This window comes from Somniosus microcephalus, unplaced genomic scaffold, assembly GCF_052327205.1.
Source record: "Somniosus microcephalus isolate GS21.2 unplaced genomic scaffold, FLI_Smic_1.0 unresolved_chr4, whole genome shotgun sequence".
Taxonomy (NCBI): domain Eukaryota; kingdom Metazoa; phylum Chordata; class Chondrichthyes; order Squaliformes; family Somniosidae; genus Somniosus; species Somniosus microcephalus.
The window spans coordinates 43,410,853-43,429,595 of record NW_028225182.1 but is presented as its reverse complement, the minus strand read 5'-3'; the positions used below and the strand labels follow the sequence as shown (position 1 = coordinate 43,429,595).

The following is an 18,743-nucleotide window of genomic DNA, read 5'->3' as shown; positions in this document are numbered from 1 at the left end:
TCTTGATTCCCCTCCTCCCCCACCCTCATTCTCCCTCCCTCCTTCCCCTCATTCCCCCACCCTCATTCCCCCACCCTCAATTCCCCTCATTCCCCCATCCTCATTCCCCCACCCTCAATTCCCCTCATTCCCCCACCCTCAATTCCCCTCCTCCCCACCCTCGTTCTCCCTCCCTCGATTTCCCCTCCTCCCCACCCTCGTTCTCCCTCCCTCAATTTCCCCTCCTCCCCACCCTCATTCTCCCTCCCTCGATTCCCCTCCTCCCCACCCTCATTCTCCCTCCCTCGATTCCCCTCCTCCCCACCCTCATTCTCCCTCCCTCGATTTCCCCTCCTCCCCACCCTCGTTCTCCCTCCCTCGATTCCCCTCCTCCCCACCCTCGTTCTCCCTCCCTCGATTCCCCTCCTCCCCACCCTCGTTCTCCCTCCCTCAATTTCCCCTCCTCCCCACCCTCGTTCTCCCTCCCTCGATCCCCCTCCCTCGATTCCCCTCCTCCCCACCCTCATTCTCCCTCCCTCGATTCCCCTCCTCCCCACCCTCGTTCTCCCTCCCTCGATTCCCCTCCTCCCCACCCTCATTCTCCCTCCCTCGATTCCCCTCCTCCCCACCCTCGTTCTCCCTCCCTCAATTTCCCCTCCTCCCTACCCTCGTTCTCCCTCCCTCAATTTCCCCTCCTCCCCACCCTCATTCTCCCTCCCTCGATTCCCCTCCTCCCCACCCTCATTCCCTCTCCCCCCGTTTGTTTCGCCCGGAGCTGAAGTGAAGCAGTAAATCTTTGGCCGATCCCTTTCCACAGCAAAGGTGCCGGTGATCCTGCAGGAGGTGGAAGTGGAGCTGATTGACTGGCACAGTTGCCGGAAATGGATGCCCAGCATCACCAGGAACATGCTGTGCGCCGGTTACGAGGAAGGCGGCCGAGATGCCTGCCAGGTAATATTTGTGTTTTTTTGGGGCGAGGGGCGGTGAAGGGAAAGGAAATTCCTCGACCCCGGTTATGCACCGTTATCCGTCTTTACGCTGCCTGCCCAATCGAAAGCCTTCCCACGATCTGCAAAAACATCACTCCCGTCATGTAGCGAAAAGCAAGGGATGTTTACGTGTCGCAAAGGAAAAGAACCATTGACCAATCCAACGGGACAACAACAACTTATATATTTATATAGCGCCTTTAACATAATAAATCATCCCAAGGCGCTTCACAGGAGTGTTATCAAATACAAAACAAAATTTGACACCGAGCCATATAAGGAGATGTTAGGGCAAATGACCAGAAGTTTGGTCGAAGGGGTACATAAGAACATAAGAAGTAACAGGAGGAGTGGACCATTCGGCCCCTCGAGCCTGCTCCGCCATTCAATAATATCATGGCTGATCTTCCATCTCAACTCCACTTTCTCGCCCGATCTCCATATCCCTTGATTCCCCCAGAGTTCAAAAATCTATCGATCTCAGCTTTGAATATACTCAACAACTCAGCATTCGCAGCCCTCTGGGGCAGAGAATTCCAAAGATTCACAACCCTGAGTGAAGAAATTCCTCCTCATCTCGGTCTTAAATGGCCGACCCCTTATTCTGAGACTGTGACCCCTGATTCTAGACTCCCCAGCCAGGGGAAACAGTCTCTCAGCACCTACCCTGTCAATCCCCCTCAGAATCTTGTATGTTTCAATGAGATCACCTCTCATTCTTCTAAACTCCAGAGAGTATCGGCCCATTCTACACAATCTCTCCTCATAGGACAGCCCAATCATCCCAGGAATCAATCTAGTGAACCTTTGTTGCACCGCCTCCAAGGCAAGTATATCCTTCCTTAGATAAGGAGACCAAAACTGTGCCCAGTTCTCCAGGTGTGGTCTCACCAAGGCCCCGTACAATTGTAGCAAGACTTCCTCACTCTTATACTCTGACCCCCTTGTAATAAAGGTCAACATGCCATTTGCCTTCCTTATTGCTTGCTGTACCTGCATGCTCGCTTTCTGTGTTTCTTGCACGAGGACACCCAAATCTCTCTCAACACCAACATTTGAAAGTTTCTCACCATTTAAAAAATATTCTGTTTTTCTATTCTTCCTACCAAAGTGAATAACCTCACATTTCCCCACATTATACTCCATCTGCCACTTTACTGCCCACTCACTTAGTCTATCTATATCCCTTTGCAGACTCTGTGTTCTCCTCACAGCTTACTGTCCCACCTAGCTTTGTATCATCAGCAAACTTGGATACATTACACTCGGTCCCTTCATCTAAGTCATTAATTTAGATTGTAAATAGCTGAGGCCCCAACACTGATCCTGCAGCACTCCACTAGTTACAGCCTGCCAACCTGAAAAAGATCCATTTATCCCTACTCTCTGTTTTCTGTCTGTTAACCAATCCTCTATCCATGCTGCTATATTAGCCCCAACCCCATGAGCCCTAATAGAAACATAGAAGATAGGAGCAGGAGTAGGCCATTCGGCCCCTCGAGCCTGCTCCACCATTCAATGCGATCATGGCTGATCATCCAAATTCAGTACCCTGTCCCTGCTTTCTCCCCATATCCCTTGATCCCTTTAGCCTTAAGAAATATATCCAACTCCTTCTTGAATATATTTAATGCATTGGCCTCCACTGCCTTCTGTGGTAGAGAATTCCACAGGTTCACCACTCTCTGGGTGAAGAAATTCCTCCTCATTTCTGTCCTAAATGGCCTACCCCTTATCCTTAGACTGTGACCCCTGGTTCTGGGCTCCCCGACCATCGGGAACATCCTTCCTGCATCTAGTCTGTCCAGTCCTGTCAGAATTTTATAAGTTTCAATGAGATCCCCTCTCATTCTTCTAAACTCCAGCGAGTACAAGCCCAATCGACCCAATCTCTCCTCATACGTCATTCCTGCCATCCCAGGTATCAGCCTGGGATGATTGTATAAAGCAAAAGGAGATTAATCTTCTGTAATAACCTTTTATGTGGCACCTTATCGAATGCCTTTTGGAAATCCAAATATACAACATCCACTGGTTCCCCTTTATCTACCCTGCTAGTTACATCCTCAAAAAACTCTAATAAATTTGTCAAACACGATTTCCCTTTCATAGATAGGTTTTAAGAAGGAAAGAGAAGTGGAGAGGTGGAGAGGTTTGGGGAGGGAATTCCAGAGCTTAGGACCTAGGCAGCTGAAGGCACGGCCGCCAGTGGTGGAGCGATTATAATCAAAAGGCCAGAATAGGCGAAGTGCTGAGGTCTAGGGAAATTATAGGGCTGGAGGTGATCACAGAGATAAGGAGGGGCGAGGCCATGGAGGATTTGAAAACAAGGATGAGAATTATAAAATCGAGACGTTGCTTAACTGGGAGCCAATGTAGGTCAGCGAGCACAGGGGGTGATGGGTGAGCGGGACTTGGAGAGAGTTAGGACACAGGCAGCAGAGTTTTGGATGACCTCAACCTTATGGAGGGACAACAAAGAATGAACAAAAGGTCTGTGATAGGGAGAAAGGCAGGAGAGATTAAATGACAAAAAGGGATGATTGTATAAAGCAAAAGGAGATGGTAATTGGACAAGTGAAGAAGCAAAAGATGGGTCTAGAAGAGGTGTAACTGAGAAGGCAGAATCATCAACAGCTGCTATCTGAAAAAAAAGGGGGTCGAGGTTATGGTCTGAAATTGTTAAACTCGATGTTGAGTCCAGAAGGCTGTAAAGTGCCTAATCAAAAGATGAGGTGCTGTTCCTCGAGCTTACGTTGAGTTTTGTTGGAACAGTGTAGGAGGTCGAGGACAGAGAGGTTAGAGTGGGAGTGGAGCGGAGAATTAAAGTGACAGGCGACTGGAAGCTCTGGGTCATGCTTGCAGACTGAATGGAGGGGATCCGCAAAGCGGTCACCCAATTGGAGGTGGGAATTAAGGCAGGACTCACAGCAGACCATTTATTTTACAGCAATCAAACTAATTACTCAGCAAACAGTCTGTTTAAACAGCACACTACATCAAACAGTTCACAGAGTCTGTTTAAACAGCACATTACAGCAAACAGTCCACAGCGTCTATTTAAACAGCATACTACAGCAAACAGTCCACAGAGTCTACTTAAACTGCACACTACAGCAAACAGTCCACAGAGTCTATTTAAACAGCGCACTATAGCAAACAGTCCACAGAGTCTACTTAAACTGCACAGTACAGCAAACAGTCCACAGAGTTTATTTAAACAGTGCACCACAGCAAACAGTCCACAGAGTCTACTTAAACTGCACACTACAGCAAACAGTCCACAGAGTTTGTTTTAACAGCACGCTACAGCAAACCGACTTGCTGAGTGTTTCCACCATTTTCTGTTTTTATTTCATCTACCAGTTGTAGACGAGCACGAGAGCTCTCTCCCGGTGTCCTGTTCAACATTCCTCTCTCAACCAAAGCCAATACGGAGCGGATGATCTGGTCATTTATCTCACTGCTGCTTGTGGGAGCTTGATGTGCACAAATTGGCTGCCCTGTTTCCTATGTTACAACAGTTGACTCCACTTCAAACGTACTTCATTGGCTGTAAGCGCTTTGGGACATTCGCTGGTTGTGAAAGGTGCAATACAAGTACAAGTCATTCTTTATTCATTGGCTGTGAAGTGCTTTGGAGCTTCCTGAAGATGCGATGGTGTTACATAAAAGCAAGATTGCCCCTTCCTTCTTTACAATGACTTAGGAGACCCACCATGTCTGGCCTTCAGCAGTCCCTGCGGCAGATACGGTAGCATAGTGGTTATGTTGCTATACTAATAAGCCAGAAGCCTGTAATAATGAGACATGAAACTATGAGTTCAAATCTCACCAGGACAGCTGGGGAATTTAAATTCATAAGAACATAAGGAGCAGGAGTAGGCCATATGGCCCCTCGGGCCTGCTCCGCCATTCAATAGGATCATGGCTGATCCGAACCTAGACTCACATCCACTTCCCTGCCCTCTCCCCGTAACCCCTAATTCCCTTATCAGCTAGGACACTGTCTATCTCCGTTTTAAATTTATTTAATGGCGCAGCTTCCACAGCTCTCTGAGGTAGCAAATTCCACAGATTTACTACCCTCTGAGTGAAGAAGTTTCTCCTCATCTCAGTTTTGAAAGGGCAGCCCCTTATTCTAAGATTATGCCCCCTAGTTCTAGTCTCACCCATCAGTGGAAACATCCTCCCCGCATCCACCCGATCAAGCCCACTCACAATCTTATATGTTTCCGATAAGATTGCCTCTCATTCTTCTGAACTCCAATGAGTAGAGGCCCAACCTACTCAACCTTTCCTCATACGTCAACCCCCTTATCTCCGGAATCAACCGAGTGAACCTTCTCTGAACTGCCTCGAGAGCAAGTATATCTTTTCTTAAATTCAGTTAATTAAATAAATCTGGAATAAAAAGTGTTGGTAATGGTGACCGCATTGTCGTAAAAACCATCTGGTTCAATAATGTCCTTTAGAGAGGGCAATCTGCTGTCCTTACCCGGTCTGGCCTATATGTGACTCCAGACCCACAGCAATGTGGTTGACTCTTAACTGCCCTCTGAAATGGCCGAGCGAGTCACTCAGTTGTTACAAAGTATCATGGACTGCAGCGGTTCAAGAAGGCAGTGGGAGTCATTCAGAAAGGAGAGTACAACGCCAACATGTTCCCGTAAAGGTCAAGGGTGGGGCCAACAAGTTCAGGGAACCCTGGATGTCAAGGAATATACAAGAATGGATTAGGGAATAAAGGGAGGCTTTTGGCAGATACAAAGGACTAAAAACAGTGGAAGCCCTAGAGGAGTATAGAAAGTGCAGGGGGGTACTTAAAAAAGAAATTAGGAGAGCGAAGAGAGGGCATGAAAAAACACTGGTGGGCAAAATAAAGGAAAATCCCAAGGTGTTTTATAAGTATATTAAGGGCAAGAGGATAACCAGGGAAAGAGTAGGGCCCATTAGGGACCAAAGTGGCAATCTGTGTGTAGAGCCGGAAGATGTAGATGAGGTTTTAAATGAATATTTTGCATCTGTGTTCACTATGGAGAAGGATGATGTAGGCATAGAAATCAGGCAGGGGGGTTGTGATATACTTGAACAAATTAGCATTGAGAGGGAGGACATACTAGCGGTTTTAGTGGGATTAAAAGTGGATAAATCCCCAGGCCCAGACGAGATGTATCCCAGGCTGCTGTGTGAGGCAAGGGAGGAGATTGCAGGGGCGCTGACACAATTTTTCAGAACCTCTCTGGCCACAGGGGAGGTGCCAGAGGACTGGAGAACAGCTAACATAGTAACATTACTCAAGAAGGGTAGTAGGGATAAACCAGGGAATTACAGGCCAGTGAGCCGAACATCAGTGGTAGGGAAATTATTGGAAAAAATTCTGAGGGACAGAATTAGTCTCCACTTGGAGAGGCAACGATTAATCAAGAATAGCCAGCATGGCTTTGTCAGGGGGCGATCATGTCTAACCAATTTGATTGAATTTTTCGAGGGGGTGACTGGGTGCGTGGATGAGGGTAGTGCAGTTTATGTTGTCTACATGGACTTCAGTAAGGCTTTTGACAAAGTCCCGCATGGGAGACTGGTCAAGAAGGTAAGAGCCCATGGGATCCAGGGCAATTTGGCACATTGGATCCAAAATTGGCTTAGTAGCAGGAGGCAGAGGGTGATGGTTGAAAGTTGTTTTTGTGACTGGAAGCCTGTGTCCAGTGGTGTACCACAGGGATCGGTGCTGGGTCCTTTGCTGTTTGTAGTGTACATTAATGATTTAGATATGAATGTAGGAGGTATGATCAGTAAGTTTGCAGATACACGAAAATTGGTGGAGTGGTAAATAGCGAGGAGGGAAGCCTCAGGCTACAGGATGATATAGACGTGTTGGTCAGATGGGCAGAACAGTGGTAAATGGAATTTAACCCTGAAAAGTGTGAGGTGATGCATTTTGGGAGGACTAGCAAGGCAAGGGAACACACAATGAATGGTAGGACCCTAGGAAGGACAGAGGATCAGAGGGACCTTGGTGTGCATGTACATAGATCCCTGAAGGCAGCAGGACAGGTAGATAAGGTGGTTAAAAAAGCATATGGGATACTTGCCTTCATTAGCCGAGGCATAAAATATAAGAGCAGGGAGGTTATGACGGAGCTGTACAAAACGCTAGTTAGGCCACAGCTGGAATACTGTGTGCAGTTCTGGTCGCCACAGTATAGGAAGGATGTGATTGCATTGGAGAGGGTGCAGAGGAGATTAACCAGGATGTTACCTGGGCTGGAGCGCTTCAGCTATGAAGAGAGACTGGGCAGGCTGGGGTTGTTTTCCTTAGAGCAGAGAAGGCTGAGCAGGGACCTGATTGAGGTTTACAAAATTATGAGGGGCATAGTTAGGGTATATAGAAAGGAACTTTTCCCCTTAGTAGAGGGGTCAATAACCAGGGGGCATAGTTTCAAGGTAAGGGGCAGGAGGTTTAGAGGGGATTTGAGGAAAAACTTTTTCACCCAGAGGGTGGTTGGAATCTGGAACTCACTGCCTGAAAGGGTGGTAGAGGCAGGAACCCTCACAACATTCAAGAAGCATTTAGATGAGCACTTGAAACGCCAGAGCATACAAGGCTACGGACCAAGTGCTGGAAAATGGGATTAGAATGGACAGGGCTTGATGGCCGACGCGGACACAATGGGCCGAAGGGCCTCTTTCTGTGCTGTATGACTCTATGACTCTATAAGGCGGCTCACTACCACCTTCTCAAGGGCAATTAGGGATGGGCAATAAATGATGGCCTTGCCAGCGACGCCCACATCCTGCAAACGAATGGGGAAAAAAATGGAACAGATAAGCCAGGAGACAGCTCTCCAAATCCTTTTGCGCTTCAATCCTACAGACCACTGAAACCTGGCCACTGGTTAAAGCCTAACGAGGGGCCTTCAACGTTGCCATGGTAACCCCTCCGGGCAGTGACACGGCACAAAGCTGTACCAGTATTGGCTCAGTTGCCGAGATGTCATCCGGGAAGACCACATCTCCAATGCGGTAAGTCCAAATATTGGCGGGGGTAACAAACCCATTCTTTTTCCAGACTTTCTGGAATCTACTTGTCAAAAGCACCACAGGAGAGACCTTGGAGTGAAATTGCTGCAATGTGCTTACTCCCATTAGGAGGTCATCTAGTGTTCAGTTACCAATATTGCAGGTATCATACATACCAAGACAATATGGCGGCTCAGACAGAAATGAAGGCCGCAAATTCCTTCAGAAGTATTATTCTGGGAACCAAAATATGGAAGTTAAAAGATCTGAGCCTAGAACTAATACTCAGCTAATGTGGGATTCCCACCGAAGAATTCCCATCATACACGATGGATAAAGAGGTGCGGTGGACAGTCACACGAGCCCTGACGATAGTCACCCCACGCTGGTGATGATTGGCTCGGTTGGTATCATTCTGACCCCTGGGTCAAAGGTCGCAGGTGCAAGCCCCTATCACCAGCGCCCTGATTCTAAGCCGAGCCTCTATCGCAGTCCTGAAGTGAGTGCCGCCCAGAACTCACGGCCCAGACTGAGATCCCGTGCGCCTGAACAGGTCCCGTGTGGCACCACGCGCGCAGGTTATCCTCGGTACCTTGGCGGTCAATGGCCGTTCTTCGGGTTTGAGTACAGCAGCAAGGATGTATTGCTACAGTTATACAGGGCCTTGGTGAGTCCACACCTGGAGTACCGTGTGCAGCTTTGGTCTCCTTACCTAAGAAAGGATATACTTTCCATAGAGGGAGTGCAGCGAAGGTTCACCAGACTGATTCCTGGGATGACTGTCGTATGAGGAGAGATTGGGTCGACTAGGCCTGTATTCACTAGAGTTTAGAAGAATGAGAGGGGATCTCGTGGAAACATATAAAATTCTGACGGCTAGACAGACTGGATGCAGGGAGGATGTTTCCCCTGGCTGGGGGGGTCTAGAACAAGGGGTCACAGTCTCAGGATACGGGGTAGGACATTTAGGACTGAGATGAGGAGAAATTTCTTCACTCAGGTTGTGGTGAACCTGTGGAATTCTCTACCACAGAAGGCTGTGGAGGCCAAGTCACTGAATATATTTAAGAAGGAGATCGATCGATTTCTAGACACAAAAGGCATCAAGGGGTATGGGGAGAGAGCGGGAATATGGTATTGAGATAGAGGATCAGCCATGATCATATTGTATGGCGGAGCAGGCTCGAAGGGCCGAATGGCCTACTCCTGCTCCTATTTTTCTATGTTTCTATGTTTCGAGCAGGAGCCTGGCATAACGAGGGGGCCCGGGGTAACATGACAGTGGGTGTCCTGCCACCTGTCCCTCTGTGGGTGACCAGTGCGGAACAAGACTCGGCCGGAGCTGAGTAATCGACTCAACGGGCAGCCTACCCACCGACCCCCCCCCCGCAACCCCAAATTATTTAAATTAGGGCACCCGCCACAACGCAACTGAAGCACCAGAGCAGTGTTCCAATCGCTCTCTCAGCACCCGTTTGAAAAAAAAACCTCTCTCACAGTGGTAATCCACTGCCCCCCCCCACCCCACTCCCCCCCCCGCTGCCCCGCACCCTCTTATCCATCCTCTCCACTTCACACAAAGGGGAGTGGAAATCTGCCACTCTCTCCCCCAAAAGGCTGTGGATATTGGGTAAGGGTGTCAAAGGCTATGGGGCAAAGGCGGGTAAATGGGGATGAGGTACAGATCTAACTGAATGGTGGATCAGGATCGAGGGGCTGAATGGACCTACTCCTGTTCCCGTGTTCCTTCCCCTAATAGGCAAAAGTTAGGAGGGGCCTAGATAGCGTGGATAGGAAGGACCTATTTCCCTTAGCAGAGGGGTCAATAACCAGGAGGGCATGGATTTAAAGTAATTGGTAGAAGGATTAGAGGGGACTTGAGGAGAACTTTTTTCACCCAGAGGGCGGTGGGGGTCTGGAACTCACTGCCTGAAAGGGTGGTCGAGGCAGAAACCCTCATTGCGTTTAAAAAGTACTTGGATATTTTCTTGAAGTGCCGTAACCTGCAGGGCTACGGACCAAGTGCTGGGAAAGTGGGATTAGGCTGGATCGCTCTTTTTTGGCCGGCAAAGTCACGATGGGCCGAATGGCCTCCTTCTGTGCCGTAAATTTCTATGATTCTATGAAAGGGGCAGTGTTCCATAGACAGGCCTTCACTAGGCCCCATGACTGCCGCAGTTCAAAAATCAAAATCAAATCAAATCAACTTTTACTGTCATTGTTAGTGCACAAGTGCAGTACAACGAAATGTAGGCTTGCGGCTCCCGAGAGTGTACATTTGGATTAAGACATTTAAACATTCAACATACATTTGGCTTGTAATATATTAACATAAACATAACCATAATATAGTGCATTGGCAGATGTGTGGGCTTTAGAGTTTATTTGTGGAGTTCAGTAGGATGACAGCCCTGGGAAAGAAGCTGTTCCTAAATCTGGTCGTACGGGTGCGAATGCATCTGTAGCGTCTCCCAGATGGCAGGAGGGCGAACAGACTGTGGCTGGGGTGGGTAGGGTCTTTGATGATGGACCGTGACCTCCGTAGACAGCGTTTCTGGTATATGTGCTCTATGGTCGGTAGCCGGGTGCCGGTAATGCGTTGGGCAGTTTTGACTACCCGCTGCAGGGCTTTCCAGTCATAGTAGCTACAGCTGCCGTACCACACTGTGATACAGTTCGTCAGGATGCTCTCTATTGTGCAGCGGTAAAAGTTAGAGAGGATCAGGGGTGACAGGTTACATCCCTTCAGCCTCCTTAGGAAATATAGGCGCTGCTGGGCCTTCTTCACCAGAGAGGAGGTATTGAGGGACCAGGAGAGGTCTTCCGTGATGTGGACTCCGAGGAACTTAAAGCTGTCCACCCTTTCCACCACAGCCCCATTGATGTGGATGGGGGTGTGACTTCCGCCTTTGGACTTCCTGAAGTCCACAATGATTTCTTTGGTTTTCTTGATGTTAAGGGCCAGGTTGTTATCGGCGCACCACTTCACGAGATGCTGGACCTCCTCCCTGTAGGCTGACTCATCGTTGTTGGTGATCTGGCCTACTACCGTGGTATCATCCGCAAACTTGATGATGGTGTTGGAACCATGAACAGCCACACAGTCGTGGGTGAAGAGGGAGTCGAGGAGGGGGCTCAGCACACATCCTTGTGGGGCCCCCGTGTTCAGGGTCGGGGGGGGGGAGGTGTGGTTACCTAATTTGACAGACTGGGGTCTGTTTGTTAGGAAGTCCAGGGTCCAGTTGCAGAGGGAAGTGTTCAGGCCAAAAGTTTGGAGTTTGGTGGCCAGCTTGTTGGGAACGATAGTGTTGAATGCTGAGCTGTAGTCTCTGAACAGCATTCTGATGTAGGTCTCCTTACCATCTAAGTGATTCAGTGCCGAGTGTAGAGCAGTTGTGATTGCATCCTCCATTGATCTGTTTGCACGATAGGCACGATAGGACCAGAAAAGTATTCGCATTAACATGACCGCACCGCTCGACTCGGCTTCCAAGCCCAGGTCACTCCGGTCGTCCCTCACAAGTAGGACCCCTGACACGAGGGATGAGACTTTGTGACTCTTCTCCACGCTGCCTCCAATGCATAAATCTTGGCAACTGAAACCGGGCACAGTCCTCAAGGTGCGATCTGACCATGACACTATACAGCTCAGTGAAGGAGGAGAGCTAAGGAATGGTCTCGGGGACGGGAAGTGCTGGTGAAACTTTACCCCCCGCACCCCCCCCCGCCCCCTCAGCAAGGGTCCGTAGAAGAGCAGGAAAACATTGGTTATAAGACAACAACGTGCATTTATACAGCGCCTTTAACGTAGTAAAATGTCCCAAGGCGCTTCACAGGAACGATTATCAAACAAAATTTGACACCGAGCCACATAAGGAGATATTGGGCCAGTAATTCCGGTCCCAACGCATGAGTACGGACGGGGTACTCACACGTGGGCCCGTTGGAAGTGCCGGATTTCAGCATGCACAGCGCATGCGCGGGAAACCGGCATTTCCTCCAAGGGTTTCAGAGGTCCAACGCGTGCGCGCGGGACTCTGTGCGCACGCATTGAACTTCCTTCTTTTTGACAGGTTTGCCCGTGTGTAAGGGCCTGAACTTTTTACACATATAAAAAGGAGGCATAAGGACTGGATTCTTGAAGGTAAGTGGTCTATTATTTAAAATTATAACATTTTTTCCACAGCTTTATTGTTTTTAAGGACTTTACAGTAAGGTAAGTTTATTATTAGACCCGATTGCTTAAAAAATTATTTTTTGCAAAAATTTGATTAATTGTTTAAAATAGTTTTTTAAAGTTATTTATAGTTTATTTAATTATTGGGATGTTTTTTTTAATTTTATTTAAAGTTAAACTAATCTTTTGGGCGCCCGTACTTTTCATGAGTTTGACAGTTCTTACTATCAAACTCATGAATGAAGTTTTCCCTCCCCTGATTGGCTGCCCAGTGCTCACCTGATCCCAGCCGGCACATCGCACTAACTACGCCGCTGGATCAGGTAAGCACATCGCGCCGACATCTGAACCGGGCCAGTGACAGGAATTCCAAGCAGGCCCAGGCTTCAGATGTCGGCGCGCCGGGTAAGTGCACATCGGGGGCTTGCACACGCGGCAAGCCCCCGAACCTAATTTCTGGCCCATTAGGGCAGGTGACCTAAAGCTTGGTCAAAGAGATAGGTTTAAGGGAGCTTATTAAAGGAGGTGAGAGAGAAGTGGAGAGGGTTAGGGAGGGAATTCCAGAGCTTAGGACCCAGGCAGCTGAAGGCATGGCCGCCAATGGTGGAGCGATTAAAATCGTGGATGCGCAAGAGGGCAGAATTGGAGGAGCGCAGAGATCTCGGAGGGTTGTAGGGCTGGAGGGAGGTTACAGAGATAGGGAGGGGGCGAGGCCATGGAATGATTTGAAAACAAGGCTGAGAATTTTGAAATCGAGGCGTTGCCGGACCGGGAGCCAGTGTAGGTCAGCGAGCACAGGGGGTGATGGGTGAACGGGACTCGGTGTGAGTTAGGACACGGGGCAGCGAGCACAGGGGGTGATGGGTGAACGGGACTCGGTGTGAGTTAGGACACGGGACAGCGAGCACAGGGGGTGATGGGTGAACGGGACTCGGTGTGAGTTAGGACACGGGGCAGCGAGCACAGGGGGTGATGGGTGAACGGGACTTGGTGCGAGTTAGGACACGGGGCAGTGAGCACAGGGGGTGATGGGCGAACGGGACTCGGGGTGAGTTAGGACACGGGGCAGCGAGCACAGGGGGTGATGGGTGAACGGGACTCGGTGCGAGTTAGGACACGGGGCAGCGAGCACAGGGGGTGATGGGTGAACGGGACTCGGTGCGAGTTAGGACACGGGGCAGCGAGCACAGGGGGGTGATGGGTGAACGGGACTCGGTGCGAGTTAGGACACGGGGCAGCGAGCACAGGGGGGTGATGGGTGAACGGGACTCGGTGTGAGTTAGGACACGGGGCAGCGAGCACAGGGGGTGATGGGTGAACGGGACTGGGTGTGAGTTAGGACACGGGGCAGCGAGCACAGGGGGTGATGGGTGAACGGGACTTGGTGCGAGTTAGGACACGGGGCAGTGAGCACAGGGGGTGATGGGCGAACGGGACTCGGGGTGAGTTAGGACACGGGGCAGCAAGCACAGGGGGTGATGGGTGAACGGGACTCGGTGCGAGTTAGGACACGGGGCAGCGAGCACAGGGGGTGATGGGTGAACGGGACTCGGTGCGAGTTAGGACACGGGGCAGCGAGCACAGGGGGTGATGGGTGAACGGGACTCGGTGCGAGTTAGGACACGGGGCGGCAGAGTTTTGGATGAGCACAAGTTGATGGAGGGTGTAATGTGGGAGGCCGGACAGGAGTGCGTCGAAATAGTCGAGTCTAGAGGTAACAAAGGCGCGGATGAGGGTTTCAGCAGCAGATGGGCTGAGACAGGGCGGAGACGGGCGATGTTACGGAGTTGGAAGTAGGTGAGCTTAGTGATGAAGACATTGGCCCAGAAACTCGGGTCTCCACGGGTGAGTACGCACGGGGTACTCACCCGTAGGCCCAATGGAAGTGCCGGTTTCCTGCATGCACTGCGCATGCGCGGGAAACCGGCACTTCCGTTCCCCTGAAAGCAGGGGTTCAGAGGTCGAATGCGTGCGCAGGAGATGCAGCACGTGCGCATCGAACTTAGGTTTTTTTTACAGGTTTTCCCGTGAGGGTAAGTCTGCAGGATTTAGAAATTTAAAAAGCAGACGTAAGGCCTGCTTTTTACAAGGTAAGTGGTGAATTAATTAAAATTGAAACATTTTTTCCACAGGTTTATTATTTTTAAATACTTTAAAGCAAGGTAAGTTTATTTTTAGCCCCGTTAGAACATAAAATTATTTTTTTCAAAAATTTAAATTATTGTTTACAATAGTTATTTAATGTAATTTATAGTTTATTTAAAAAACGTGATGTTTTTAAAAATTATTTGAAGGTTTAGTGCTATTTTGGGGTCGTAGTATTTAGAAGTCTTGACAGCACTTCCTGTCAAGACTTATGAATGGAGCATTCCCTGCTCCGATTGGCTGCCCGTGGCCCACGTGATCCCAGGGGACGCATCGAACTAACTACGCCCCTGGGATGCGCAAGCACTGCGCGCCGGCAGTTGGAGCAGGCCCAGGATCGGAATTCCACACGGGCCCACAGCTCAACGGCCGGCACGCTAGGTAAGTGCAGGTCAGGGGCTTACACCCGCGGGAAGCCCCCGACCCGAATTTCTGGGCCAATGTAATGGAGAGGTTTTCGAAGATGCAAACCCCAAGTGGCTTGTGCTTGCTTTACAGGGAGACAGCGGGGGCCCATTGATGTGTGAGGGTCCCAACTCGGACTCGTGGATCCAGGTTGGGATTGTGAGCTGGGGAAAAGGCTGCGCGGAATCCAAGAGTCCAGGTGTGTACACTGTGCTTTCAAACTACATCGACTGGCTTGAAGCCACGGCTGAAAAGGCCGGGAAGCCCTACATCCCCAGAAAGGACACTTTTTCGGGGTCATCAAGGCAAGTGTCGAACCCAAACTCTTCGGCGGAGATTCCAATCCCCTTCCAACTCGTGACGAACCAGAGTGTGGCTCAACCATCTGCCAGCCCCCGACCTTACCACAGCAATGTCTTCTTCTCAATAATTACCTTTACGTGGAGAATTGTATTCACCGAGATCGATAAATAAACTAAATAATATTTCCAAAGGATGAGGAACTTACTGGTGTCAGCTCCCACTACACTGTCCCATCATACACTCCCAGGGCAGGTACAGCACAGGTTAGATACAGAGTAAAGCTTCCTCTACACTGTCCCATCAAACACTCCCAGGGCAGGTACAGCACGGGGTTAGATACAGAACATAAACATAAGAACATAAGAAATAGGAGCAGGAGTAGGCCAATTGGCCCCTCGAGCCTGCTCTACCATTCAATAAGATCATGGCTGATCTGATCCTAACCTCAACTCTTCTATCACTCTCCATCCACCCAAACCCATGTGATCTCCCGGGAGAGGCGAAAAACCAGATAAAAAACCCAATGGCCAATTTGGGAGAAAAAATCTGGGAAATTCCTCTCCGACCAATCGAGGCGATCGAAACTCGTCCAGGAGATCACTCTGTCCCTATATTTTCTACAGTACTTACCTTCTGTAAAGGCGATCTCCACCCCAGCCAGGAACAGGAATAAAACCATCTCCTGAAATCTAACACAGAATTAGAACACAGTAGGAGCAGAACCAGGCTACACGGCCCCTGGGCCCACTCCACTACCCACAGGGCCATGACCATTCCGAACCTAGACTCATGTCCAATTTCCTGCCCGCTCCCCGTAACCCTTAATTCCCCTTACTTCTAGGAAACTATCTATTTCTGTTTTAAATTTATTTAATGATGTAGCTTCCACAGCTTTCTGGGGCAGCAAATTCCACAAACCTACCACCCTCTTAGTGAAGAAGTTTCTCCTCATCTCAGTTTTGAAAGAGCAGTCCCTTATTCTAAGATTATGCCCCCCAGTTCCAGTTTCACCCATCATTGGGAACATCCTCACCGCATCCACCCGATCAAGCCCCTTCACAATCTTATATGTTTCAATAAGATCGCCTCTCATTCTTCTGAACTCCAATGAGTAGCGTCCCAATCTACTCAACCTCTCCTCATATGTCCATCCCCTCATCCCCGGGATTAACCGAGTGAACCTTCTTTGTACTGACTCGAGAGCAAGTATGTCTTTTCTTAAGTATGGTCACCAAAACTGTATGCAGTATTCCAGGTGCGGTCTCACCAATACCTTGTACAACTGCAGCAATACCTCCCTGTTTTTATATTCCATCCCCCTAGCAATAAAAGCCAACATTCCATTGGCCTTCTTGATCACTTGCTGCACCTGCATACTAACTTTTTGAGTTCCGTGCACCAGGACCCCCAGATCCCTTTGTACTACAGTACTTTCCAGTTTTTTGCCATTAAGATAATATCTTGCTCTATGATTTTTCCTGCCAAAGTGCATAACCTCACACTTTCCAGTACTGTATTCCATCTGCCAAATCTCTGCCCACTTACTTAGCCTGTCTATGTTCCTTTGCAGGTTTTTTATGTCCTCCTCACTCACTACTTTCCCTCCCATCTTTGTATCATCTGCAAACTTTGATATGTTACACTCGGTCCCCTCCTCCAAATCGTTAATATAGATTGTAAAGAGTTCGGGACCCAGCACTGACCCCTGCAGAACACCACTAGTTACTGATTGCCAGTCTGAGAACGAACCATTTATCCCAACTCTCTGCTTTCTGTTAGAGAGCCAATCCTCCACCCATGCCAGAATATTACCCCCAATCCCGTGATTTACACTGTCCCATCAAACACTCCCAGGGCAGGTACAGCACAAGTTAGATAGAGAGTAAAGCTCCCTCTACACTGTCCCATCAAACACTCCCAGGGCAGGTACAGCATGGGTTAGATACAGAGTAAAGCTCCCTCTACACTGTCCGATCAAACACTCTCAGGGCAGGTACAGCATGGGTTAGATAGAGAGTAAAGCTCCCTCACGGGTTAGATTGAGAGTAAAGCTCCCTCTACACTGTCCCGTCAAACACTCCCAGAACAGGTACAGCACGGGATAGATACAGAGTAAAACTTCCCCTACACTGTCCCATCAAATACTCCCAGGGCAGGTACAGCACGGGTTAGATACAGAGTAAAGCTCCCTCTACACTGCCCCATCAAACACTCCCAGGGCAGGAACAACACGGGTTAGATACAGAGTAAAGCTCCCTCTACACTGCCCCATCAAACACTCCCAGGGCAGGAACAGCACGGGTTAGATGCAGAGTAAAGCTCCCTCTACACTGTCCCATCAAACAGTCCCAGGGCAGGTACAGCACGGGTTAGATACAGAGTAAAGCTCCCTCTACACTGTCCCATCAAACACTCCCAGGGCAGGTACAGCACGGGTTAGATACAGAGTAAAGCTCCCTCTACACTGCCCCATCAAACACTCCCAGGGCAGGTACAGCACGGGTTAGATACAGAGTAAAGCTCCCCCTACACTGTCCCATCAAACATTCCCAGAACAGGTACAGCACAGGGTTAGATACAGAGTAAAGCTCGCTCCACACTGTCACATCAAACACTCCCAGGGCAGGTACAGCACGGGTTAGATACAGAGTAAAGCTCCCTCTACACTGCCCCATCAAACACTCCCAGGGCAGGAACAGCACGGGTTAGATACAGAGTAAAGCTCCCCCTACACTGTCCCATCAAACATTCCCAGAACAGGTACAGCACGGGGTTAGATACAGAGTAAAGCTCCCTCTACATCGACAGTTTCCAAATTCTGTGTATGGGGGCCCTGGAGATACTGCCACAATTCCAAGGATCCCAATAGTAACTTCAGAAGGACAAATCAGCTGCCTAAAGGAAAGCATTGCTAGCATTTCAGATAAACATTTTTATTGTTGGCATATTGTGTTGTTATTCATAACTCATAGAAATCTGCTAACCGGAGAGGCGTCAGATGTCTTCTGGGCCCAGGTTGATATTCATGCTCTAGCCAAACCCATACGCGAGTTGAAGACCCAGTCTCAGAAGAGCGCCCCCTACAGCACCAAGTAGAAGACTCCCCAATTTGCAGACCTGCTGTCGTGCGGCCTCTCTGAATTAGATTGGTAAATATGTGTTAATTTTGTTGGCCCATGCCCATCGAGAAGTCCACCTCTCCAATAGCACAACAGCTGGTGTCTCGTGGGATTTCAGTCTTAGCTCAGTGGTAACACTTTGGGGGAGAAACTGGGTGGAGCCACAAACGGGGCGCCAAGCACGCCTGGGCGCCGGAATTAGCGCAGCGATCGGAGCAGTAGCGACCGCCGGAAATTCAGCTTGAGCGCCCCAAGAGGGACACGGGGCGAGGCTCGAGGCGCTCCGCGTCCCTCTTAGGGCGCTGAAACTGAATATCACAGCGTTGCGGTACTGCAGGCCTTCCTCCCATTCTTAAGGGGGAGGGGCCTGCACCAGCGCGATGAGCGATCGCGAGTGCCGGCAAAAGAGCCCGGCACCGAGGAGAAGTGCCGGGCTCTCGGAAAGCAGCTGGCAATGCCGCGGGGGGAGAACAGGAGGCCGGGGACGGAGGTGTTGGCAGGCGGCCGCCGAAAAAACCGGCCGCCCCGCACCTCCACCTTAATTTGCGCCACTGCCGCCACAGGTAGGCCCCGTGAACAGGGCGCGATTAGCGAGCGGCGCTA

The 18,743-nt window shown here is 49.7% G+C and overlaps 1 protein-coding gene across 1 annotated transcript in view; it reads left to right on the top strand.

Moving 5' to 3' along the window:
- LOC147090646 (serine protease 55-like) overlaps positions 1–15,201 on the top strand; it is a 45,525-nt gene extending 30,324 nt beyond the window's left edge. The window contains exons 4-5 of the mRNA XM_085977140.1: positions 797–930; positions 14,812–15,201. Of these exons, the coding sequence (XP_085833266.1) occupies positions 797–930; positions 14,812–15,192 (515 nt within the window). The 3' untranslated portion in view covers positions 15,193–15,201. The remainder of the gene's footprint in view (positions 1–796; positions 931–14,811) is intronic.
- The last annotated feature ends 3,542 nt before the right edge of the window (positions 15,202–18,743 follow it).